The 27,434-nt window shown below is 39.5% G+C and overlaps 1 protein-coding gene and 1 long non-coding RNA gene across 2 annotated transcripts in view; one reads left to right on the top strand and one right to left on the bottom strand.

The window, feature by feature from the left end:
• The window catches only part of Nlg3 (Neuroligin 3), a 70,313-nt gene extending 48,829 nt beyond the window's left edge, over positions 1-21,484 (top strand). The window contains exons 5-13 of the mRNA XM_017180066.3: positions 12,752-13,021; positions 14,015-14,212; positions 14,477-14,869; positions 15,420-15,456; positions 17,453-17,665; positions 19,082-19,220; positions 19,676-19,827; positions 20,011-20,123; positions 20,274-21,484. Coding sequence (XP_017035555.1) covers positions 12,752-13,021; positions 14,015-14,212; positions 14,477-14,869; positions 15,420-15,456; positions 17,453-17,665; positions 19,082-19,220; positions 19,676-19,827; positions 20,011-20,123; positions 20,274-21,418 — 2,660 coding nt within the window. The 3' untranslated portion in view covers positions 21,419-21,484. The remainder of the gene's footprint in view (positions 1-12,751; positions 13,022-14,014; positions 14,213-14,476; positions 14,870-15,419; positions 15,457-17,452; positions 17,666-19,081; positions 19,221-19,675; positions 19,828-20,010; positions 20,124-20,273) is intronic.
• Positions 7,932-27,434, bottom strand: part of LOC138928857 (uncharacterized) — a 37,215-nt gene continuing 17,712 nt past the window's right edge. Inside the window, exon 3 of the long non-coding RNA XR_011445252.1 lies at positions 7,932-8,581. This is a non-coding gene — a long non-coding RNA (uncharacterized lncRNA). The remainder of the gene's footprint in view (positions 8,582-27,434) is intronic.

Below are 27,434 nucleotides of genomic sequence, written 5' to 3' on the forward strand. Positions count from 1 at the left end.
AATTTCGAAATTACATTTATTATTTCCCCTGGTCCTGCATACCATTTAGTGTCAAGTTTTCAAAGTTTTCCATCAGCATTTGCATGGAAATCTTAAAGCTCTGACTGGATTTGTCAATGCCAGAAATACCTAAGACAACTTGACTTGGATTGACTGAAATTTCAATTTCATTTCTTATCCAAAATTATTTGGAAAAACAACTACTTTAAACAAAAGTTTTATGAAATCGTATTTGAAATAAGTGTTTAAAAAATCCTATATTAAGTGGGTGTCAAAAACAAACTTGATAAACAATAGATCTATAGATATGAATAGTTTTTTGTAGGAAATTAAACAAAACAAATCGCAGATTGTCCCCTCAACCACAGAAAAAAGCTCTTCAAAATGTGAGAAATTGATAAGAGAACCTAAGAATCATTAAATATTACATTTTTATAGATCTTAAAACTTTTTAATTTAGTACACTATAGTTAAAAACCCTTTTCCCGACTTGTTTCTCCCACTCTGTTTCCAATTAGTAATAAGTAACCGTCTTTGCATCCATTCAGCCTGCAATCAGGGCTTAAACGAGCTTCCACAAATCGATTTCCATGGGGAGGAAATCCCTCCTTTCCAGGACATATGGCCGGCCCACTCATACATACATACATCAAATCGCTCATTTTGCGTTACTCCTTCGCCGAGACAGACAGTCACTCCTCCGATGGGATTGTGTCTGCGTTTGTGTTGCTGATTGTATTTGCTGGCTGCGATTGCAATTTCCTAGCCAGCCCAGACATCTAGCATCTACAATAACTTTGGAACAACTACCTACGAGTGACGATGGAAGCCCATAAATACTGGGCACAAAAAATGCGGCTGGCAGGAAAAAAAAAAAAGGGCGTCGGAAACTTTTGTCAACTTTGTGTTATAAACGAAGCGCTTGAATACATATTGACTTTAACTGAAAGCGTTTATGGTGATTGTGTTTATGTGTGCGTGTTTATGTGAGCCTGTACACTGAAAATAATACAATATTTGCCGGAGATTGTTGTGCTTGCAGAATTCATACAGCCAAGTTCGGGGTAATCAAAAGATATTTGTATTTATTTGTTTATTTTATTTGTTTTTGCACTTCTTTCCTAAAAAAACCAAAAAATTAATTAGTTTCATTTAGGAAATTTGTTTCTTGTGTATGTTTGGGTGCTGTACACTTGTTTGTGTGTTTGGTTTGGCGAACGAGGAGCGCTATCAATAAATCTACAATATGTATGAAAGGCAAAGTCTCTGCTGATGGCCGCCATTTGTGTTTGTGTATGTGAGTGTGGGTGAATGTGAGCATGTGTGCGACATTTTCCCCAGTTTTTCTCTGTCTTTTACTGTTGCGAAACAATGTTGGATGGTACTTTTGACATGTTTTCATATTTCGGAAATACTTTTGTACCCTTTTCCCTCGAAATGGAATGGAAATGTAATGCTTAACTTCTTCGGACTCCAAAATGTAAGTCATTTTGGTAGTAATTTCAAAATTAAAGCAGAAAAATATATATTTTCTTTTCCTTTACAAAAATTCAGACTTCCTTTTGGTTGACTTCCAATACATTTGCCTATTTATACTCTCTCCTAACTTTGTAGAGCACTTCAAGCTCGAAGGCTCGGCCCAAAAGCATCCCTTACTTTTATTTATACTACGCTTTTCATGCAAATTTAAATATTCAATATTGACACAGAAAATTGCGCTTTTAAAGCGCCAGCCTTATTTTTAACTCGGACCGGGCCACCACCCAAAGCCACCTTGTGAAATATGTATTTTTGTTTTATCAACCCTGGCACTCACGCAGACACAAACACACACAAACACACAAACACCCACACAGGAAAACAGGACCAAACACACACATGCCGACGGTCCTTTGGACACTCACAGCAAAGGCATAAAATATGCATCAAAAATTTGTCACATCTCGGTAAAATGGTCGAACAGAGTTCACCTTTTCAATGGCCACTTGACCCTCGAAAGCGTGCTCTACGTATAGAAAAAAAACCCAAAGCAAATGGATCCAAGGCATTGAATTTAAATTGCGCATTAAATGTGACCAACAAAATGTGACCATTCTCAGAGTGTTCGGTCATTTTCCAAGAAATTGATAAGTCAAAGTTCATAATTGGCTCCATGCGCTTCCACCTTTGGGGTTTCGACTTGACATTTGACAATTTCTCAAAAACTTTGCAATGAAGAGTGTACAGTGCAAGCTCTGGGTTGTGAACACTCAAATAAATTTAAATTTGAGTGTTTAGGAAATTTACAAAAATATAAGCTAATTTAAGCGTATTTAACAAATGAAAACAATTCCCAGGCAAACGAGGATCCAAGGAATATATATATTAAATGCCTGCTTCTGCTGGCTCCTATCTTTATCGACCGATTACCGTAGTTTTCCGGGCTGCGCAAATTGAAATAGAAAATGTGCCAAACTAAAACAAATAGAAACTTGCAAATGGCACAAAGTCCGTCGAAAGAAAGGCGGAAAAGTAACTTTCATTGCATGCACTTGAAGCATTTCCCCCCCATGACATTTCCTTCCCGTTTCCCGGACTTTTGGGTTCCTTGTTTTTTCTGTTCCTTAACTTTCCAGTGTTTGTGCACTTAGCGTGTCATAGTCTAATTACAGGGCGTTATACTGACTGCCATTTTGCATGCTAGCAGTGCATTAGACACATGCCCCGCCGTGCGGCATGGATTTGTAGCGGCATGTGTTTACAAACACACAAAGCAGGAGCCACGACGGCCGGATAAATGAACAGTTGACTTATGCACTTTTCGGGTATTGCTTAATATGTGTAACAAAAACAAAAATAGAATTCCTAAGATTTCCTGCCCGCTTTGCATTACGAACTGCACGCAAACTAATCTGGGTTTTAGTGCAAACAAAATTGCAGTTTGATAGTTTGGCGGGTAATCATGGCAGGGATTGCACTTTGTGAAAGGGAAAAGTTCAATAAAAGGTGGAGCTATGTAGAAATTACTCAAAATCATAATAAGAACTTACTTCTTTCATTAATTATAGTTAATATTTCATTGGAAGTACAACAAACTAATTGACCTTAAGTATTTAAACATTTCTAACACTTTTCCACTTTCTACAGTTTATCAAATATTTAAATACCATTTTAAGATGCTTACCATTGTCTCAAGTTTCCTCCTATTTATCTTAAGATACCTTACTAAGCCCTCTTCTGTGGCCTCGTTAACTTTTCTAAAAAGTTTCATCTAGATTTTCACCGTTAAAGCCGCAGCTTTTTTACTTCCAAGAACCAGCTCTAAATAGACCTAATCGATTGGGTAATCAGAATCAACTGTCAAATCTAATCTGCAGATTCCGCTTCTTGATTCGTGGAAGACACAGATTAAATTGCCTCCGAAAATACCATCCACTAGCACTTCTCTCTGCTCCGGATATCACACCACACATTGTCATTTATTACCTTCAGTACACTTGACTGCCTAACTGCCAAACGAGCGTATATAATATTTCATTATAAATTACACACGACTTACGTCAATTTGTTTTCGGTGGCCAAACAAAAGTGGCAGGATGGCAGGCTCGCTGGCTCGCTGGCGGGAGTCCCGTAAGTAAGCCATAGCACACACACTTACGCACAACATATGACGGCTCAGTTTATTAGACAGCAAAAACGGAAGTGGCCATAATTTACTAACGAAGCCATAACGGAAAATGGCCAGCACACAGATACACACCCACAAGGGCAAGGAGCACAAGAGGCAGCGGAATGGCAGCCGTAAAAGTAAATTTATCAATCAAAGAGGACGGCAGAAAAAAAATATACTGGCAAACAGTAAGGGAAGACACGCTTTCGAATAGTTGTAGCAATAGACATAAATTTGCTACAACATGGAGAACTACTTGATGGCCATTAATATTTTGACAATTTTTCGCCATATCTAGCGGATATTGATGATGCCGAGGATGGATGAGTTTTTGCTGCTTATTTGTTTATAACACATACGTCATGTTAGTTATTGATGAGCCTGCTTGCCATGTGCAGGCCATCAATTATGTGCGGACTTCTCTCTGCTCCTCCGGCTCCTTGTGCTGGCACAAAGCGAAAAGTTCACCGGAGTCGTTAAAATGCAGCATAAAAATCGAGGAAAGCCCCCCAGAGTAAATAGTTCGCATTATGCATACGCCCCGTTGTCCCGGTCACAATGTATGACACATTTACGATGCAGCAACAAATGCAGAAAAGTAAACGCTTGCACGGAGAATAAAAATTGTTGGAATCTTAAATAAAAAGAGATTGTTATTTATACTTTAGACTATTTAATCAATGTTTATTCAATTAACTATTCAATCTGGTTAAAGTTAATGTATAGTATGTAATGTATAGTATGTGCATTTGAATTTTTTTGTACGCTTCTCTCAGTGCATGAAAAATGTGCACAAAATGTAACTGGAACGCAATTATGTGGCAGATTTTCGCCTCGCCTTCTTCTCGATCACCATAAATTGCACTGGGTCGGTGGGAAAATGAGAATAAGGAAAACTGATAAGGTGGCGAAGCACTTGCTTCGATTTCGAAACGACTTGGAACCAATTTCTATTCGCCATTTTTTTCCTCCTGCAACAACCCCCCTCCGTTGCAATTTTCTTAAGCAGTTTTACGCCTGAACGCTGACATAATGTTGTTAACCGATAATACGTTGAAATTGAAAAGGGAATGGAAAAGTAAGGGCAAAAGGACCGGAAAAGCGGACCGAGGACCAAGCACCGAGAACAGCAGGAGCACTGCAGTCGGAGTCAGCGGCAAAGCCACACAAAATCTCTCACGACAAATTGCATATTTCAATTTGCAACAACATTCAGGGCCAGGAGGAGCCACAGCGAAACGCCCTTCTGGACCAGACACTTTTTCCACACCCGAACCAACCTTATCTACTGCTAACAGCTCAGCACTGCGAGGAAATTCGCTAAATAAATTGAATAATATAACAAATTGTGATATAGGTCATAATTAATTAATATTAACAGCTTAGATTTGTTTAACATTTGGCTTCTCAAAGTAAATGTACTATTTTTAAAATCTTAATAGAGTTTTGTTTAAATTCTATAGATTTTTGTGGAAGACATTAGATATCATTTACAAGCTTATGAGTTTTTGCAAACGATTCTGCCCTGTGCATTGGTGCAACTTGAAGGGCTTTCATTTTGCCCACAATTCTTCTTTTTCTGAAGTCAGGTGTCTGCCGCATATTGGTTTCGTTAAAATGCACTCTCACCTGTGCACTCGTATGCAAAACGCTGGCTGGCTTAAGCTGGAGTTAAGCTGATGCATGGGTTAAGCGGTAGAATGCATTAAGATTAAGTGGCCCGGGTCTGTTTCTGAATCTGAATCCATTCCTGCCCCCAGATCCCAGCTTCCCTTGCGATCGGCTCCCCTGGCCTGCGGTCCAATTTATTACGTATACGCCGTGTGTGCAAAGTTGGCTTACATTAAACCGGTACATGTGCTTAACTAGCTTGCAAATGGCAGCCCGAGTGGCTAAAGGTAACAGGTGTTGGGATAAGTGCATCGTTAAAGAAACCCAAAACGCAAATGATTCCCACCAGTAACATTTTCGATGACATTTCGAAAGAAATTGCCATTTACGCTTGGATTTTTTGTAATAGGAAATTTGAGAAGGGGCAAAAACTCGAGAGGATCTCACACAATGCGTTTTGAGTGAACGTGTCCGGAGGCATCATAATATTTTACATTTTTATGAAGTGCCAGACGATGCCACGGGGCCAAGGCAATAAAAATCGTATTTTGTGGGTTATAAAAGTTCAGCAACAAGGCCGACGACGACGAAAAAATCCAAGAGAAGTTGGCAGCAGCAACATTTTCCATTTGCATTTGACTCGTTTCGGTTCGTCTTCTCGGCGCTTTCCCTTTATTTTTCTTTTAATGATTTATCGGCATTTAAGTGTGGCATGGGCCAAGTGACGCATCGTAAAGTTTTCCACTCTCCGCTGGCTGCTGTGTGCGCCTAATTTAATGCAACAATTTTTCCTTCACACTTGCCTGCCTGCGCTGCCATTCCCGAGCATTTTCCTGTAGCATTTCTCCTTCGCATTTTTATACCCTTGCAGGGTATTATAATTTCAGTCAGAAGTTTGCAACGCAGTGAAGGAGACGTTTCCGACCCTATAAAGTATATATATTCTTGATCAGCATCAACAGCCGAGTCGATATAGCCATGTCCGTCTGTCCGTCTGTCCGTCTGTCCGTCTGTCCGTCTGTCCGTCTGTCCGTCTGTCCATCTGTCCGTCTGTCTGTTTCTACGCAAACTAGTCCCTCAGTTTTAAAGCTATCTGAATGAAACTTTGCATATAGTCTTCTATATACTCTCACTGCTATATATGTCGGAACGGGCCGGATCGGACGACTATATCATATAGCTGCCATATAAATGTTCGATAAATTTTTAGAAAAAAAATTATAACTTTGCTGTTTTTTAACATTTTTGCACCATTTTTTAGATATGGCCATTTTATATTATTTCTGAATTTTGGTAAAAATTTTATGAAAATCGGACGATTATATCTTATAGCTGCCATAGAAACGATCGGGAAATTAATAGGAAACAAATTATAACTTCGTTGTTTTTCAACGTATTTTCATCTACTCTGAGATATAAGCTTATTTTATTATTCTAGAATTTTGGTATAAATTTCATGAAAATCGGACAACTATATCATATAGCTGCCATAGGAGCGATCGGTAGATGTAGAGAAAATGTAAAGGTGGGAGTGTAAAACTGTAACTGTCTAACTGTAAACATAATAAGTATAGGTAAAATGTAATGAAATAATATCTGCAAGGGTATACAAACTTCGGCGTGCCGAAGTTAGCTTCCTTTCTTGTTCTCATTCACTTTGGACTTATCAGCGTGGAAGCAAAGGGCATATTTGTGTGAGCATGCAGAGAAAAAAATGTGAAAAAAACAGGGAATTGTAGCCATAACAATGTTCTATTCGGGGCACAGATCGTTAAACGCAATTAATAACGCTTAACCAAGGCAGATTTAAGGCATACCTTGAGATACGGACTTTAGAAACTAGTTTATTTTGTTATCAAAAACAGAAGAGACTTTCTTAGACTGAATTTATACTGAAAATGAAAGGGTATTCATCCTCAAGAATGATTAACTAAGAAAAGATTAGCAGTAGAACTTCTTTTAAATTATTAAAAAAAACTTTCAATAATTTATAAATTTATTTGCTGTTTTCCCAGTGTAGCAGAGTCTCCTCTGTAAGTGTGTGCTTTGTGTACATGATGTAAATTGAGTTTTGGCGGGCAAAGTACTTTGTAATTTATGGCGTGCAATGTGCGTAAGGAGTCACGTGATAACTTCATACTTTTCCTCTCCCGCCGACGCATTCATATTTCTTTTACGAGCCCTTATGGGTGTGGTGAGTGTGTGTGTGTGTGTATTTATTTATGAGTGTTTAGTCGCATTTTGCATGACGAAATCATAATTTCATCTCTCGGTTACTTTTTGACATTTTGCTTTGTTTCCTGCGGTTCCATCTAATATATTCTCCAAGTACGTGCAATATATTAAGTCGGTTGAGTTTATTAACATTATCGGGCCCCCGCTTAGTCGAGATTAGATGGCTCATTTAGGAATGAATTGCTAGCCCCGCTCTATGCCGCTTTCATTCCGAATTTAAGCCTTAACATTTTCAACTTGCCTTGGAACTAGTTTCAAACTTTGTTCTCGCACAAATTGTGGAAAAGTTGCCGCCGAGCAAACTTCAAGTTTGAATGACTTTTTGCATTTGCGAGTGCATTTGCCTACTCACTCATGCAATTTGAGACAAATACTAAGTGGAAAATCAAGTTTCGCCAACTGACCGCAGGAACTTTAATTGGTATTTGGACCAATTGACTTTCGGCCAACAATTTTTAGGAACATCCATCCCATGCCCACAACATGACCAGAAATCCCCATTTATATCTTGTCTGCAAACTGAATTATTCAATTCACTTATCGGACTTCTGTTGGAAAAAACTTTTACAGTTCGGTGTGGTCCATTCACGAAAATCCCAAACATGTTTGTGTTAATCCTCCGACATCACTTAAGCCCCCAACAGTTTAACTACAGGAGGAGCCGGGAAACAGCCAGGAAATATCGAAAATATTGCCAACTAGTTCCATTCATTTGTCCGGAGCTGAAAAGTTTTGCCAAATCGAAAGCATAAAAAAGGGAGGAAAAGGTGAAACTTAAGCGAAAGTAATAAACTATGAAACTGAAAATGCACTCACCACCTGAAAACCAGGCGGTGGTCGGAGGTGAAACGGTTTGGGACAGGTTCCATTCGGGAGTTGGGAGAAACAGCAGCTTGGTCATAAAGTGCAAAATGTCGAAAAAAGAATGATAGAAAACGAAAACTTACGTGACCGTAACTGTGTCACCTGGATAACTCCGGCGGACCGACGAAACATTTTTCCAAACACTGGGCCCAATGAACCTTAAACCGAAGACATACACACGCCGACCCAAGCGACCGAGCAATTTATTAAATCGATAAAAAGCTGAAAACAAAGGGAAAAGCATAAAGAATTTTGAGGAAAATAAATAAAAGGAAAACATACATTTATAAAATAAACTCTTTAAAAGAGGTCGGTCTAAAATACGGTAGCTAAGTGAGTTATAAATAGTGAAACAGTTTTTCTTGATTAATAAATAATTGAATAATTTATTTTCTAAAATAATTATATTTGAACAAAATTCGCTGTGCTTGAAGAAATACTTGAAATGTAACAAAGGGCGACACTAAACTTGAAGCTCAACGAAATGAAATTTTGCTATCAGCTACCATAAAACGAAATGAACTAGATTTTCCTTTTCTTTCTTTTTCATTTACAGCATCTTCCATCGAACACAAGTAGCATTGTTTGGCGGGCAGGAAATGAAAGGGTTTCTTTTTTTAGCGCAAGGGGAGAAAAGTCTGGGAGTCTGGGGGCTACGACGACAATGCGGCTGCCAGGAGGCCAAGCAAAATGAGTTGAGGATATTGATTTCACCTAGTTTTGGTTGCCTGAAGGCTGTTTGCCGAGCTCGGTTTTCCTGCTGTTAGTTTGCTACACTTTTCTTTTTTTTTTTTGGTTTATTTGGTTTTGTTATGGGTGTGAAAGTGTGTGCCATAAAACAAGCAATTCAATGTTGTGCGAGCATGCTTGGAAATGAATTTCAATAACAGCAACTTTATTATCAACAAATTGCTCTACATACTCGAGTGGTTTGTCAACTAAACTTTGGTTTTCGGAAAGGGGAAAAAAAGTCCCTGAAATATTTATTTCAATTCAGCTGATGCTTCGCTTCTATTGACATTTAAATATTTATATATTTAATTAGAATTTTTCCATTTGGTGTTTGTTTAGAAAGAGTAAATATAGAGCGAATTATTTGATATAAATCAACAAGGAAATATAAGCCCATTCAGACCACTTGTTTTCCCCATACTGTGGTTTATATAATAATAAGCAGTTTAATTGGAATTTAGAATTGCATAATAAATTTGATAGAAATATTATTTTTAATTATTTCAACAGGGGTTGTGGCTGCCAAAAAATAATACTCACTGAATATGTGATGTTTTAAAGCCAGTGCAAGGCACTGTATTTGCATAATTCCATTTTATTTTGTATAATTTAACTTCCTCCGTAAATCACTCTGAGTAAGTCATACCTAATCCCTTTATCTTGGCCTTAATGAGGGAACTCTTTACGAGAGCACTGGCTCAACAGTGTCAATCACTTTAGTTCCATTTAGTCACACTCTGCCAAAATTTGGTAACATTTTGCCGAGAAATGTCGGCTATTAGCTAGCAGAAAGTGGGATGGGGACAGGCGCACATTTGCCACATGCCACAAATATGATTAAATTTCTGCCAGTCAAAATAACACAAAACTGTTGACACCGCTCCGAAAGACGGCAACTCCCAGTGGCAACGACGAGTCTGAGCCAGCCCCAAAAAGTTGACATCCAAGTTGTGATTTGCCGGTTGCAAATAAATGGCTCAAGCCCAGCAGTTGGGCGCAAAAAGCGTGAGCATGTAAATTAAAACATGTTCAACTTATTAACAAGCCCGACTGCGGGCCCCGAAAGGCACATTAGTTTTCCGACAAACACATATTTGTATGCTCGCGCTCTCTCCTACAAAATATTTACATTTGCTGAAATTATGCGGAGCAAACTTCTTGCCGAGCGGCAAGCAAAAACTATTGTACAAGTTTTTTAAGGCAAGACATTTGTGGGCGGGTCCCCAGCTAAACTTATGTCTGTCTGGAATTTGAAATAACTGAGAAAATAAATGTGCAAGACAAGTGGATAAGTATAATTTTAATGATATTTTAAACTAAATGTGTTAATAATGATTGAAATTTAGTTTGCTTATTGTAGGGTTTAGTTATATTAAAGACAATGTGCAAATTTCTATGGTTTATTAAATAAAAAAGGGGTTATTAACTAGAATAATGTGGCTTAAAATAAATACAAAATAAAATAAGGTTACTTAAATACGTACAACTTGAAAAATGTGTTCCTAATGCTTAAAATATATTATTCAAAATTTTTATAAATTAAAGTAATTAACTTATGAGAGCTTTAGAATAATTAATAATATGATAGTATGGCATATACAAAAGATTTCCTTAGAATTAAACCTTAAAATTTCTATGATTTTAAATTGCTTCCAGTGTACCTATATATGTATGTGCTGACTTCTTCTCGGGGGCAGTCATAAAAGTTTAATTCCTTTTGCTCTGGTTGTTGTAAGTAGCATCCCCCGGGGGCTGCAACTTGCAGGGAATGTCGCCATTTTTGTTGAAATGACAACCAAAGTTTTCTGGCCGGGTTTTTGTGCGGGTGGCCGGAAGTTTTGGAGACAAGTTTTAAATGCTGTTTGCATGTTACGTGGCTTCCCCCTTACCTCGCATTCGGTGGAAAAACCTTTCTGGCCCCAAATTACGGTAATGACTAAAGCGGGGGAAGGTTGAATATTTGCGGCTAGCTAAGAATTTATAGGTTGTTGCAGTTAAGAAGTTCCATAAGAATTAATATACATATTTTTGGGCAATTTTTCCTAAACTAAACTGCTTTGTCCTCAATTAGCAATTTATTCGCAAGCATGGCATGTTCTTCCTATTACAGAGAAACTTATAAGCTAAGATAATATAAATTTAAATGAAGTATTAAATTTTAACTAAATTCAGACAGTGATTTTGGTGTACCCACTGAACTATGTGAGAATTTTGACACCACTGCCACATCGAGGCGCAAAGATTTTCCACAGATATTGACATTGGTTTCCATTCAGTGACACGCTAACACACATAGCCGCATTCTCGCTTGGTTTTTGGCCAGGTCTAAAAGGATATCTGTATCTATATGCGGTGCACATCCCCGGCCACACTCCACTCCCCGTCTGTGGCCCATACACGTGCCACGAGTCAGTCTTTGTTCGCGCTATTTATAAAAGTCACTGACACAGTAACTTGCTTTCCTCCTTTGGCCTTTATGCGGCGCTCGTTTCGCCACTTCTTCTAACTCTCGCTAACAGAACCATCGCCTCCTTTCCCCATTTCCCAAGCCCTTCTGCGCCCCAACTCTTTTTCCGCTTTGATAAGCAGGTCCTTTTGTTCCAGGAGCGAACTTTCTATGTGGGCAGCAGGCGAGAAACCCGTGCTCATATTGCTTTTGTTGTACTTGTTGTTGTGGCCTTTGTTCGGCACGAGGGGCGGTGGGTGGCCCAGCCTGATGTTGACTGGAAGCTCAGATACAAGCGTGTGCCCAGATACATGCGATATGTATCTGCCAAAGATGCAGCTGCACTAGCTTCCCTCCGCCCCCCAAAGATAAATTTGTGTTTGCATTTTGCCAACGATTTTGTGTGCTCCGCTGTGAAGTTAGTTTAGTTTCACTTGGCAGTTGCTTTAAAGTTAAGACATCACTTTTCTTCTAAAATTGGTTATTTAAAGATTGGAATGAAGTATCCCCCCGTTAAAAACCTAGTTATCCCTTCCGCAAGTCACCACTTTTCCGCCTTAAGCCTTAAATGTGCCACTTCAACGGCTCACACATATCACGGGATTACCAGGCACAGGCACGCCGCTAGCAAAAAGGTAACCCGCCTAGGAAGGAAGAAAAACCTTTCAATACAAAAATGTCTTAAGCTCCGAAACGTGTCCGCTGCGATTAGGATCCACTAGACCAGGAGAGCCATCGATGACTGTGGGCTTTCGTCAGGCAGACGAGGAGGAAAAGAGTTGTTTTCGTCTAATTTGCCTATTTTCGAGGCTTAGGCGCTCATTTGTCCCGGAATCGAGTCAATGGAGGAAGCCTGATTTAATGCCCTGTTTACCTACTTCCTTACACCGGCTTGATTAATGGTTTTGGCCTTTCAGCCGACGGCTTAAAGGCAAAGTCTGTGAGTCTCTTACCAGCCATTTCATTGACCGTTGATAACTGGAATTCCTGCAGGACTTCCACCGGAAAGACAATCAATTTTTGCATTCCCATTATAGACTTGCCCCCATAATTTTCTTGAATTGAGCAGCTGTCAATTAGCATTTTCTTTGCTTCTGCTACACTGAAACAAATAGAAAGTTTGCTAGCACAAGAAGTTAGTTGGATATCACTGAAGAATAACTTATATATTTTTTCAAATTTATATAACATTTTCCCTTATGTTTTTCTTACAGTTGGTTCGCGTGACTCCTCCGGCAGTTCTTCCTCCTCCTCGTCATCCTCTTCATCGGGAAGTGGAAGCAGCAGTTCATCCTCCTCCTCCTCGTCTTCATCGTCCTCTTCTTCGTCTGCCGGCGGAGGAAGTCCCACCAAGTATCCTGTGCTGGTCTTTGTGCATGGCGAATCGTATGAGTGGAACAGCGGCAATCCCTACGACGGATCCGTGTTGGCCAGCTATGGACAAATATTGGTGGTAACCATAAATTATCGCCTCGGAGTGCTGGGTAAGTGCTGTGCACACTCGCATCCTAATGCTAATTGATATGCCGAGTGCATGACCAAAGGACGAGCGACCAACAAACGAATGGACTGTCGGACGATCGGTCGTGGTAAACTCAGCGCAATGAGGCGGACGTGCCGCCAATCGGGTCCGCCTGGCCTCCTGGCATGTCCCTCGCCCTCAATGGAAGCCTTTAAGCCAACCTCTTTTGCAACATCAACTGCACTTCCGCCGACAATAACTACGGCAGCTGTAACAACTGCAGCAGCGACGTGGCGTACATTTATTTTATAATCCAACTAATTTAGTTACAGTGTGACCTAACATTTTCAATAACTGGAAACGGAAGTCTTAACCTCTTTCAGGATTTAATTGAAATCGAATTAGTAATTATTTTTATGTTATAAATGTCTTAAAAGAAAGGAAAATTAAAAAAAGTCCATTCTGTTTATATTTTAAATGCTGTTTGCTTGTTTCATCTCTTCCCCTTCACTTTATTTTGCCAGTGTATTTTGTTCAAAGGATTTAAGTACCATTTCACAGAGTTTAATTAAACCCGAACCACTGTGCATTGTCCAAAACACTGGGCAAACTCAAATGCGCCGACAAAATTAGTGTGACCCCATTTGGCGCCAACCACTCTTCGTTGCGACCCCTTTTTTTTCCTAAAACAACCGAATCCCCTGCTGCCGCCGCCATTGCCACTGCTGCTGCAGAGGAAACGGAAGTGCTGACATCATGATTTGCACGCGTGACTTTGCACATTTTTGCGCGGCAGAAAAGAGTTGCGTTTGACATTTTAAATAGGCAGCGCAGCTCAGCCCTGGACTGGGCGGCGGCCGACTGACTGACTGACTGACTGACTGAGTGAGTGACTGACTGAACTGACTGGCCGCACGACTGGGCGGCGAATCGATTAAATTTCCATTCGCAGGCCAATCGGGCGTGAGTGGAAAACTGCTGATTAAGTGTGGCGAACGCCCCTGACTATTTGCAGGCTTCTTGAACGCCAACACGGACCGCTACTCGAAGCTGCCGGCCAATTACGGGCTGATGGACATCATAGCGGCGCTGCACTGGCTCAAGGAGAACATCGAGGCCTTCGGCGGGGATCCCAACAGCATCACTCTGGCGGGCCACGGAACTGGGGCGGCCTGTGTGCACTTTCTCATCTCATCGATGGCCGTGCCAGAGGGTGAGTACGTCCACGTTATTCTGCCAGACGTACCAGAGCCTGTGCACTGACATCCCAATTCCCCATCTCATTTGCCACAGAAAGTAAAGGAAATGGCAATTTATGGGGAGAGTGTTGATACACTGATGCGAAAAAATCTTGCAGGGAAAAGTGTGAAAGTAAAATGTATACAAAAAGTGCAAGCAATTATCTTTTCAATATATTTAAAACACAATTTGTAAGCAACCTACAATATATTTTTCTCTGTATCTTCCTCCCCTGAAGGCCTGCTTTTCAATCGCGCCATCCTGATGTCCGGCTCAGGCCTGGCGCCCTGGTCGCTGGTCAGCAACCCGGCCAAGTACGCCGCCATCGTGGCCCATCACGTGAACTGCGCCTCCGACCTCCCACACGCCCACCTGATGAAGTGTCTGCGCGAGAAGACGCTCGAGCAGCTGCTCAGCGTTCCCATCCGGCCGCCGGAGTTTGGCTTTGCCTTCGGTCCCAGCATTGACGGCGTGGTCATCGATGGTGGCGATTACGTGCCTCCTGCCCCCGGGTCGCCGGCTGCCCAAGCTCAGGCGCAGGCTTCTACGGCGGCGGGTAATGGACTCGGCGGGGAGGCGGGAATCGCAGCAGCCGGAGGCTGGGGGACTCCTGGGCAACTGGAGAATATCGGTGAGTTGGATAGTCTCTAAGGACGCCATTAAACATGACACTCGGTTAATTAGTATTTGCATTATTCGAGTTTTTAGAATTGTTGCTTTAACTTTATTGAAATAAAAATGAATCTGTGTGAATAAGAAACTTAAAATGGGGGTTGGTTTTTAACACCATTAAAATTTATAATTTCAACAAAAACTCTTTAGCTTAAAATGTTCAAAACATTAAGCATTATTTTTGATTACTTTCGCTTGTTAAAACGGGTCGAGAAAGTTAATTAAATTCATTAAAAATTATTTTAGTGCATCTGGTTGCGTTTTTCACTTGCCTCGAAAATGTTTTTCATTTCCTTTGAATAATTAAAATAAATTATAATGCAATGTTTTCTCACTTCTCTCCCTTCAACAACACGACTCCAACTGCTCCCGCTGATGACGATGATGATGATGATGATGATGATGATGATGATGATGATGATGATGATGGTGGGCACTTGTTACCTCACACACATGAACACCAACACACACGCGTACACAACATGCGGCGGACTTTTTAATTAATGCAGTATTAATGAGAAAAACTGCCATTAACAAGTTGTCAAGGTAAGTTGGGCCAAGCCCGCAAATGCTTAATTATTTTTACCTTAACTCTCACGCCCTATAAACACACACAGACAAATTTAAATTGCAGGATTTCACAAAAAGATAGAATTATCAATTAGTTTTTAGCATCAAATTTAACTTGGTTATTTTATTTAGGTTTTGTTTTCTTACTTCTTATTTTGTAATATATTTTTTTATTATTTATTTAGAGAGAAAACGTATAAAATCCATTAGAATTTTTCCCTGTGCAAACTCTTAATATGTAAGTACAGTTTTGGACCTTAATTAATCTAAAGTTTCGACTTCTTTTGGCAAGTTTGTGCCTCCTTTGTTAGGTGTCAAAGGAGGTTTATCTTGACTTTTTGCCATGGCACGAACCCACTAACAGCCGCTGGTTTGGCCAGCGATAAGATTTACCCACGGACCAGGAACAGATTTGCCCGCACACTTGCATAGAGTTTAATTAATTTATGCACATTAGGCACGCAAATGTTGGGCTTCATTCCGTTCCAAGCTCAGCTCGAAGCTGGTCATTGTGGCTCCTGTGGAGCAGAGAGTGGGCCACTTGATTTATGCACTTTGTGTTTGAGCCATTTTACAATGTTAATATATATTATTAACAGCTAATTAGCTGCGATTTCATAATTGATGTGAGGCCCTGCCGCTGAATCGCTCAACTAGGTTGGCTTTAGTGATGGGAAAGTAAACTGGATTCTCTGAATGTATTAAAGGTACAAAATACAAAATCTTGCAAGTTAATTTACAATTTAGGAAGAGGAAACTATATTTTGATTAATTTTTATCACTATCCAACTGCAATTGAAGTCAATCACTAAAGCGAAAGGCAATTGAATTGATAATTAACCGAGAGTCGGAATGCCAGCCAATCAAACGCAGAGTCAATAGTTAATGAGAACTCTTTTTGTGTCGAGCATTGCAGCACTTTGATGTCCTTCCTTTGAGAAGCCTGCATTGTTGGTCTAACATGAATTTATCTCGGAGCGCTTTGTAAACTGTCAAAGCCCTGGGGGCTATTAGTCGGTCTCGCAGCCAAAGGAGTATAAATATTTCTTTGTGCACATTTAAAAGCAATTTCGTGCACTCACACACTCTCGGAGGAGGTCCAAAGGAATTCCATTAAACACATGATGCACAAAGAGCAAATAAAATTAACCAAATATATAAAACGCAAAACTTTCAACCCAAGCAGCCAGCATCCACTCGTATCTATCTCTATCTCTCGCCCAGTGCGTAAGCAAATAGGGCAAAAATAAATCTAAAATTGCAAATGCTGCAAGTTGATCCGATGGCCACTGGCTGAGAGATACTTTCTCAGCTGGTTTCGGCCAAGAGCTGCTTCCAAGTTTTATATCTACCAAGAGTGCGGTTAGCTGCAAGGGTCAGTTCAACTTGTTTAACAAATGGACGGAGCCAAAGTTTTTGGGGCTAAATTATTGTGGCAGAGAGATAAATGTGAATTGACGCTTGAGGAATGCAATTTGTTGGTTACGAATTTGTAATTGCAAAAGCATAATTTATTTATACCAGGGACAAGCACTCAAACGGGGCACTTGTTTAATTTTCCCATTCTGTGTGAAGTTAATCTGCATTTTCTGGGCAATGCTATCCCCCCTCTCAATCAGCATTTCGGGGGGCTTCCACTTATCAGAGGTGCCTCATCTTTGGCCAACGAGACATTGACACTTTACACTTGAATGTTGCTGTGAAAAATGTACACTTAAAGAAATTAAATGGGACATAAAGGCAGTCTTTTAATAGAAATACTTATTCGATCTATCATATTTTTGATACAAATTAAATCCTATATTTATTTGCATTATTTTCTCACTCATTTAGATCTTGTAATACATCTGATTATCAGCTAAATAATACTAAATAATTATTTTATATTCTACAAGAATAAATTACCGCATATTATCAGCATTTTGACGAGTGCTTATATTGAATCCGCCATTCCTTATTCGCATTTTTGCAGATACGACCTGATGGCCGGCGTGACACGTGCGGAGGCCTTTTTCAGCTTCAATTCGGGCGACGTGCAATATGGCATCGAGGCGGATCGACGGTCGAGAATTTTAAAGGCCTACGTACGCAACACGTACACGTTCCATTTGAACGAGATATTCGCAACGATTGTCAATGAGTATACGGATTGGGAGAGGCCCGTTCAGCATCCAATTAATATCCGGTGAGTAATTGCGTTTGTATGCGAGCCCCTCGAACCCGAGACTCCACCTGCCGATGGGGATGGTGATGGTGATGGTGACGGAGATGCGAAAAGGGTGGGACTTTGGAGGAGTACGAAGTGCGGAGTGGGTCGTGTGTGTGTGCCAAATAAATATTTCGTTCTTAATTAAATGCGCAATGGCATGCTCCCGATCTCTGGCTTCGGTGCCCCATTCCCGTGCAGGTTTCAATTAAAGCGGCTTAAATGAATCTTGATTTCAATCTTATGGCAAATGAAATGCAAATTTTTGTCCATTCGCTGTGCTCTGTCGGCCAACCGGCCAGCCTGCCAGCCTGCCTGCCACTCTTCATAAATAATGCTCGGTTGCAATTTGCCCCGGAAAACGGGTCGTATAAGTGATATGGAAATTGCTCGCATGCTAAACCAATCTAATGTGTGATTTGCCATTGCTTTTTCGATTTCCATCAATATTTATGTTAGCGATTGGGTCGAAGTGACACTGCCGGCTGCATTCGAATCATGTTTGAAATTTTTGGTTCTCGTTTCGCATTCCTCAAACAATTTATTACTGTTTGCATAATTTATGCCAAATTACATTTCCATATTTCCAAAGAAATATCCCAAACAAATTGATTTCCCGAGTGCAACGCGTGGCGTATACTTAATATTTCCTTTCACAGCCGCCGGAGTTGTGCGGACGTGCGTCAAGTTGCCTGCAATGAAGCACGACAAACGTTTTACGCTCCAACTGCGCCACGGGCCGACTTTTCCGGAGATTGCAGGCGGGGAAAGCTAACGAGTATAAAGTAAGGCAAGGCTTCCACCTTTTGCAGAAATACAGAAAAGTTTAGTGATTATTCTTAAATGGTAAATGATCTTCGTTGTTTAATCTCCAAATAATGCAAAGTTTTTAAATAATTCCGTAAGCCTGCTTTACTTTAAACCTTTAATGTGCCACAGGCCCAGCTGAACCCATTTTCTGTGCAGCTCCTGCTAGTGGATCCATCTTTGCTGCATTGAAAAGATATGTATGCAAATGCGCCAAATGGGTTTTATTCAAATTTTACGCTAGTGCATTTCGAATGCTAAACAAACTAAAAAAATATATGTATATAAAAGGGCAGACAGACAAAAATAAGACGAAAAAATAAATATGGATGGGGGAAACCTAAAACCCCGAAATAGGCTTAGGCCAGCGTTGGGGACGCCACTTGGTAAACAGGTAAATACGAGCCACATCAACGAAAGTGGCAGCACTCAAAGTGGCTTGTTAGTTGCGCACTTGAACACAGCTCGATTGGCGGAGAGCAATGGCAAAATAGCCGGAAAATTGCCAGCAGACTGAAGGGCGGGGCAAATATTGAAAAATTGTTATTTGATTTTAATGTTGTTCTTTTTCCCCCCCCCCATTTCCAGGGACGAAACACTGGAGGCACTGAGCGATGCTCAGGTTGTGGCCCCGGCAGCTCAAACGGTGGATTTGCATTCGGCAGATCATCGCAACTCGTACCTGTATGTGTTTGACTACCAGACTCGCTTTGGCGATTATCCTCAGGTGGGTTTTTAGTATTCTTTTTAAAGATTTTGATTTATATTTCTAGTGTAATAGAAGCGATTTATAAAAGTTAATATTTTTGATTAGGATTTGAAACCAATTTAAAAGTAGTTTAACTTTTAAATCCAATATTTAGCATGAAATATATCATCAATTCAACTTCTTGATGTTCATTTAAACTGAAGCTTTGTGCTCCCTTAACGAGTTAATCCTTGACCTAAATTAATAAGCAGGCAGACCCGTGGAAGCCCTCTATATTAGAGCTCCACTCTTTACCCTCAACCCAAATATCGAAATTGAATAGCAGACCAAGTTGTTAGCTCCATGCACTCCATTTGTAATGGCAGACTGAGGGCATAGTGAGGTTGGCGCATTAATACATATAGGATCAGAGTTAAGGGGCTCATGTAAAGCCGGGCACTTAATTTGGTTTCTGGTTTTCTGGCATTTTGCAGCGCCAGGGTTGCATTCACGGCGAGGACCTGCCCTATATCTTCGGTGCACCGCTCGTTGGCGGCTTCAATCACTTTACGCGCAACTACACGAAAACCGAAATCAGTTTATCAGAAGTCGTGATGTTCTACTGGTCCAACTTTGTGCGAACTGGGTAAGTGCACTCCACACGTGGTAATTAAAGCATTCTTTAATTCATATATTTAATTTAAATGAAAATGAATGAATATATATTGTATTTATTAAAGACATTTGATTATTTTCTCAGTGCATTCAACCAATTGTGCCACCACAAGTGCTTTTACCTTTCATTAATCACACACTTGTCCATTTGCAGCAATCCAAATGAGCAAATGGAGCCGGAGCATGGCAGTCGCCAAGAGCGGAGTCGCTACAAGACCATCGAGTGGACGGCCTACGAGAGTGTGCACAAGAAATATCTCAATTTCGGTAAGGATGTTAAAACAAATATATAAATATATGGGTTAAATGAAAATAAAATAGTATGCAAACTCAGGGGAACCTATTAATTTTACCTTATATTTATCAATTATATAACTATGCTTTTATTCTCTCCTTTTTTTTATTTTTCCCCCGCAGATACCAAACCCAAACTGAAGAACCACTATCGAGCACATCGCCTATCCTTCTGGCTGAACCTCATCCCGGATCTGCACAAGCCTGGTGGCGACAACGTGCCGGCTGCTCACCACCAGCTGCGGGACGATGACGACGAGGACAACAATATACCCAACGATGCCTCCGTTAAGCCCCTCAATCCACCGTACACTTCACGGGCTGCCAATGCAGCGGCCATGGGCAATTTCACGATCTTTACCAACCAGGTCTTCTCTCTGCTCAACCTGAGTTCCCCCTCGTCCTCGCTGCAGAGGAATGGCACCCGTTACGGTGGCGCTAAGATATATCCGGATGATATGATGGATGGCGATCATGGAGGCGGTGGTGGGGCCGCCAGTGCATCGCAGGACAATGATGGATTCGCCGCCTATTCCACGGCTCTGAGTGTCACCATAGCCATAGGGTGTTCCCTGCTGATCCTGAATGTCCTCATCTTTGCCGGGGTGTACTATCAAAGGGACAAAACCCGGCTCAGTGAGCCCCGACCGCAGACCAAGCTAAAGAGGCAGGAGAACGGCCAGATGCCGAACAACATATGCGGCGATTTGGAGACGCTGACCATTCATGCCAAGAGCGATCCCGCCACCATATTGTCGCACCACCACGCCATGCAGCACCACCAGCTTCCGCCACCGGAGTTCGCGGACATACCCCACCGGGCTCCACCGCCGCCTAAGCACATGAAGTCCCTGCAGGATCCCGGCGGCGGTGGCTCAGTAAGTGGAGCCGTGGGTGTTTCTGGCGTGGTGCAGATGCCACCGCCCCACGCTCTGCAGGTAATGGGCAACCAGTGCGGCACACTGACAAAAAAGAGCTGCATGAAGCAGACCCAGCAAGCCCAGGCCCAGCAGCATTCGCCCGCACAGCAGCAACAGCAGCAGCAACATGTGGTTACCCATCAGCAACATTTGCAGAATCATCATAATCAAAGCATGACCACTGTGCTGACCACGGCCGGTGGCCTAGTGGTACCTACGCCGCCTACAGTGCCGGTGATTGTGGCCACCACCACGCAGCACCAGCAACACCAGCAGCAGCAACACCAGCAGCAGCAGCAACAGCAACAGCAGCAGCAACTTCCGCTGATGGACGAGCTGCGTGTGTGACATTAATTGACCGTGCGTTTTAAATGCGACCTCTAAACGCACAGCGTCCCTAATGCCTCAAGCCCCCTTCCCATGCTGTTTCCATAGGTAGATGTGTAAGTAAATGTCGGGAGCCAGAGCTGTGTCTATTCAATACACACAGAAAGAAGCTCCTAATCTTCAAACTCTGTTGCTAGTTGGTTCTTCAAGAATTACCCTGTAAATAGTTACCTAAGTGTAGATTGTTGTCGAACTCATTATCAAGAAGAGTCAACTTAACTGAGACTAAGCTGGAGAACTGTATAGTTATGCTTTACCTTTCCATTATTTTATTTCAATTTCTGTAGCTATGGTATAGGAAATATTTTTAATTTTACGAGTATTTATTTTATTATTTTCTAACCTCTGAAAATATTTTACAGATAGGAACAGCAAACTTACTTTAAACTAAACGAAATGTATATTTAAATATTTCAAATTTATTCCTCAGTTACAAGCCATTCTAGATTTCGAAACTAATTAGGACCAATAAAAGCTATACAATTCCAAGTTACGAAAACGTTTTCATCTCTCCCCTGTGTTGGCATTAGTATTAACCACATTCCAGTAGACAAGAGCATAGGAAAAACTACGACGAGAATTATAAATGCGTAAAAAACAAAAATGAACATAAATGTTATTCTTCCAAAGACTGAATTATAATTGTGTGTAAATAAACTAGTGGCAGATTTAAAAGTAATATATAAACTTGTACAACAAAGCTCCCATATAAATAATTTCCAAACGAGTACACAGTTTTTAGCCAAAGAACAAGTTAAATGAGAAATTGCAGCCGTAAAATCAAATCATGTACAGGTGACAGGGAGCTTCTCCTCTAAGTTCTGGCAGGATATTTGTAAAAAAAAGAAGACAAACAAAAGTGTACAACTACCCCTGAAAAACAATAGAACAACTTGAACTCAAACTAAAACGTAACATAAACTTTGGTCAGGCAGAAAACAAGCGAAAGCTAAATTAAATTAAACTGTTAATTGTAAGCATGCAGCTACTTTGTTATGTAACTAAATAAATATTTATATAGCTATTAAAATAAAATACATATACGTATAAGCGAAGCCGAGTAAGCCCCTTATATAGCTATAAAAATTTCAAACCGCGAGATACTTAGTTAAAAATTCCATTAGGAGTTAAGCGCGGCAATTGAAATGAGCAGTAACATCATAATTTCCCTCATTTCAGTATTCCGTACGGTTTTTCGTTCTGCATTACACAAATTCACAAACAATTGCCCAAAACTGTAATTAAAATGAAAATAAAACGCGGGGAAAAAAAACACATAAAAAGGAAAATTAAGCAATGGAACAGCTCATTAAAGTGAAACAGCGCGAAAATTGCAAACAATTTAATGGCGCTTATGAAAAATACTTGTAAATTATATAAACACATTTAGCGAACGGGAACTATAATGAAAAACTGAAACAAATTACAACCGAATTGAAAATGTATAAGTCTATAGCTACACACACACACACACACACACATCTAAAAATATAAATCTATGTATTAATGTACTGGTGTAAACTTAGCATAATTAGCAAATTAATACCACAAATATATATAAATATAAATAATATATAGAGTGCTGCATAACTGGCAAACAAAAAAGAAGGAATACAATTAAAACGAAAACCCATGAAACCCCATTGCGTTAGATCATGTGTGCGAAAGGGATTTAGCATTAACAAATTCTGACTAAATGGAATATAGTGAAAATCAGTAAAAAAAAAACAAGTTAAATAAATGAGATGAAATCACAAAAATTGATTTAAAGGTTTATATCAACAATGATGGTGTGAACAAAATTGCAAACACTAAAGATAAAATGGAAATTTAAGTAATAATAAAGTTGCAAAAATTATAAAAATTATACGGAAATGTGGTTTTTATTAATTTATTATCTATATTATAAAGGAATTTTATGGAGGCTCACATTAAGTCCCAACTGCAAGGCTGTGCTCTTTAAGAGACCGTTGAAGTATACAAGAGAAAGAGATAGTTTCCGCCATCTTTAGGCGAAACAAATATGGCGCTGGCACCCACACACATGCACTCCATCCGCACATCTACAGTTGTTGGCCAAATATTCGCAGAGTTGCAGCAGCAGGAGTAAAGAAATATACAGACACAGGACGAGCATAGCTCGGTGGAGGCAGACTGAAGTACGATAATGGTTCCATTGATACGAAAATAGAATGTGCAAAGGCAAAGCACGCTGGAGATAAGTTTCTTTAGCGAAAAAATGAGACGGATAAGAACAAACGAATCCATTGAAAATAGATTTATTATGTAAATTTGCCAAAGCGTAAGTGAGAGGGGTTTGACTCCGTCTGTATTTCTCATTCTCTTCGATAAGATTAACAGCTTAATTTATAAAATAGAACAATACCATTTCCTACACTTTAAATAAAAGGGGAAACCAAGTCTTTATGAAATTGCTTAAATAAAATTTTTGTTAGCATAAATATACTTTTATAATATAATATTTTTTACATTTCTTATTTATATTAAATTTTGTAGTATACTTTTTCCCTGAAATGTAATTTCTCCTCTACTTAATCCACTTTCCCTAGCCATATATGCTCGGCATAATAATTGAATCAAAACAATTTAAAGCCAACTTCGCTTTCGCATTGTCTCTTTCTCCGGCTTAAAATTCAACTGATTTTTATTGTCAATGACGAAATCCAATAAAGCGAAAAGGGAAACTCTTGGCGTTTAATCCCCTCTGAAAAGTTTAGTTTTCCATGGTACGTGTTATATTTTGTTCATTTAACTTAAAATCAAGGCGGAACGGGGCGTCCCTCGGTAGGGCGTTAGTCGAGCTGTATTTAATTTATTAGCACAAGCCGGGCGAAATTAAATAATAAAAGTCTTCCAAGTGGCTCTCCTTCTCCGGGTTCCTTCTATGTGTGAGTGAAAATTATCACTTTTAATGCTGCCAAAAAGGTCACGAGTCCGGCGGCGGGACGGGCGGAGGTCAAGGGTTCACCCCATTGATGGGCGAGAGGCCAAAAGCAAATGGCTGGCGAGCTGGAACTCCTCCAGTCTCTGCTCCTCTCAGCCCTGGCAAGTTGATAAATTATGTTGCAAAATCTGTTAGAAATTGCTTTATACGCTAATAAAAGTATTTCCAAAGGGGGCCAGAAAACAACATAATTTAAGGTGATCCAGATAGCTAGGAAAGTAAAGGGAACACTAATCGTTGATGTCTCAATCAAGTTTTACTAACTATTAGGTAATTTGATAATTTAACTTTTAAACAGTGTTTAAAACAAGAAAAAAAGCTAACTTTGGCCAGCCAAAGTTTGTATATCCTTGCAGGTAACAATTAAAATATATCATAACTAAGCCAAAAATGCATTAATTTCGATTCGGAAAGCAGTTTTGTGTTAGTTTTTATTAATTTAAAAAAACTGCATACCAAATTTAAAATTTTAAGAAATCAAAATTTTTGGTCATTTTTGCTAATTTTAATGATGTAACCCCTTATCAAATTTCGCAAAAATGGCCAAAAAAACGATTTCTTCCGGACATGTCTAGAAAGATTCGCATGTTAATGCTGATCAAGAATATATATGGTTTATGGGGTCGGAAATGATTCCTTGACTTAGAAAAATATTATTTTGTATTATAAAATCTGATTTTTTATATTAAAAAACTTCTTGATTTTTTTTTTTAATTAAAAATATCATAACTTGGCCAAAATAGCATTAATTTTATATCGGAAAACTGTTCTGTGCAAGATTTTCTACAGTTAATAAATCTGCATACTTTATTTAAAATTTTTGAAAATTCAATTTTTTATCAAAATCAAAAATTTTAATGATGTAACCCCTTATGAAATTTTGCAAAAATGGCCAAAAAATCGATTTCTTCCTGACATATCTAGAAAGATTCCCCTGTTGATGCTGATCAAGAATATATATACTTTATAGGGTCGGAAACGTCTCCTTCACTGCGTTGCAAACTTCTGACTAAAATTATAATAAGGGTATAATGAATAGGTTTCCCTTTAGTTCTACGAAATAAAGCTTAACTTGGGTAATAATTGTGTTTCAAAATAAACCCCTTGCAATTCGTACTTTAAGTCTGATTAAAACTTAATAACAAAGAGCAGTGATTGTAGACAGTAATTCAAAGCTGACAGTAACTAGTTTTCCTGGGATATATACCCTTAAAAGTTATCTTCCTGATCTTTGCACTGACCAAATCTACAAAACTTTTACTTTTTCCTGTTTTATCACCACATCAACGTTAATCCCAACCAAAATTGAGTTTGGAATGGCCACCAAAAAAATCGCACAATTTGCTGAAAGTTCGTTACGGGGGTTTTCCCGCAAATGCTGGAAAAGTTTAAACGAAATCGAAGAAAAGTAGAGACGGAAAAAATGTTATACACATTATAACAGTTTTTCGTTGGATAAACTTTATTTGGCTGGCAATTAGTTTGTATTATTTTCAGTTTGCTTTGCCATTTATATTTGTTTTTTTTTTGCTGCGCGGGTCGGTAGTTGAATTTTTTTAACTTTTAAAATATTTATATTCTGCCATTTTTTTGTTTTTAGCAGACAGGTGAAAACAGGAGTCGCTGCTGTACACTTTTTGAACGCCACGAAAAGTTTTATTAGTTGTTTGACCAATATCTTTTTCTTTCTGCTCTCTATTTCCTCCTTTTTTTTTCTCCTGTTCGAAAAAACAGGAATAGCAAAGTTTACCCATTGTCTTTTTGTCATTGTTGAATAAAAACTTTCCGCTTCCGTTCACCCAGCAGATACACGCAAATCCAATTGGCAATAGCTATGAATAACGTTTCGGAAGGACCTTAAAACCCCTTCCGCAGTTGGGTGGAAAAACCGCTAATTAGTCAGGCAAAGATTCGCTCAATTGGCTTAGGCGTTGGTTTGCTCTCAGCCTAATTAGATACATTTGAAGTGGTTTCTGCGCGGATAGAAATCATTGACACGAGTTTCAAAAAGCATTAATATTAAATAAAAACATAAAATAGTTATTTTTAAAACAATTATTTTGGTATAATTTGTCGTATCTTAAAAGTGTTGAAGATAAATTAATATAAAAATTATTACAATGAATATTGTTACACCCACGAAATAATATACAGAATTTTTGGGCTTCGATCAGAATGAATTTTAGCAAACATTAAAATGAAAATGTACAAGGCCTTCGTCCGATATCACAGCACACATCTATGCGATACAATCCCCTACTAACCCAGATTCAGTTCACACAAACATATGAACATTTGTATGTATATATGGGAACCATAATCTATCTATTCAGCCAAATCAAATCGAATCACAAATGCACCAATGAGGATAATGGAGGTTTGGAGAGTAGCGCCAGCTGAAGGAGCTAACATCCGATGCAGGGCACAGGACTCACAGAAATATACAGAGGGGGCAAAACGAAGACTAGGTCAGCACTCTATCTCTATCTATCTATCTATATCACTATCCCCCTCCGTGGGTCACACCCGGTGGCTGTCGATGAGGGCTTCAGCTGCAGGGGAGGAATGCGAAAGGCACCAACTGCCCGACAAGTGTCGTATGTCGTCCTGTCTAATGTTAAGCTACTTTTCATGTATGCCCCTTGCATCCAAGCCCATCCTTTTAGTTGTGGGAACTTCGAACTTGCGCACGAACGCACACAGGACAAAACCAACAAGGAAATTCGTTGGCTACGACTACAAGATACTCGGTAGTAATGAAAAAACTAATTTTGTAATGTCTAAAGAATATGTAAGATGATATACAGATGTCATAGTCTATCAAGTCTGAGGCTACGACATGGAGAAGTCCATAGCAATATCTTAAAGAGATTGGTATATAATAATTTATATACATTTTAATTTTACAAAATTCGGATAGTAACTGATTTTAAAGCTTACCCAAATAACTTTTATACTTATCAAACTAGTTATACTTTTTCATTAATGGAAAAGAATATACCGTAAATTTTC

This window comes from Drosophila kikkawai, chromosome 3R, assembly GCF_030179895.1.
Source record: "Drosophila kikkawai strain 14028-0561.14 chromosome 3R, DkikHiC1v2, whole genome shotgun sequence".
Taxonomy (NCBI): Eukaryota; Metazoa; Arthropoda; class Insecta; order Diptera; family Drosophilidae; genus Drosophila; species Drosophila kikkawai.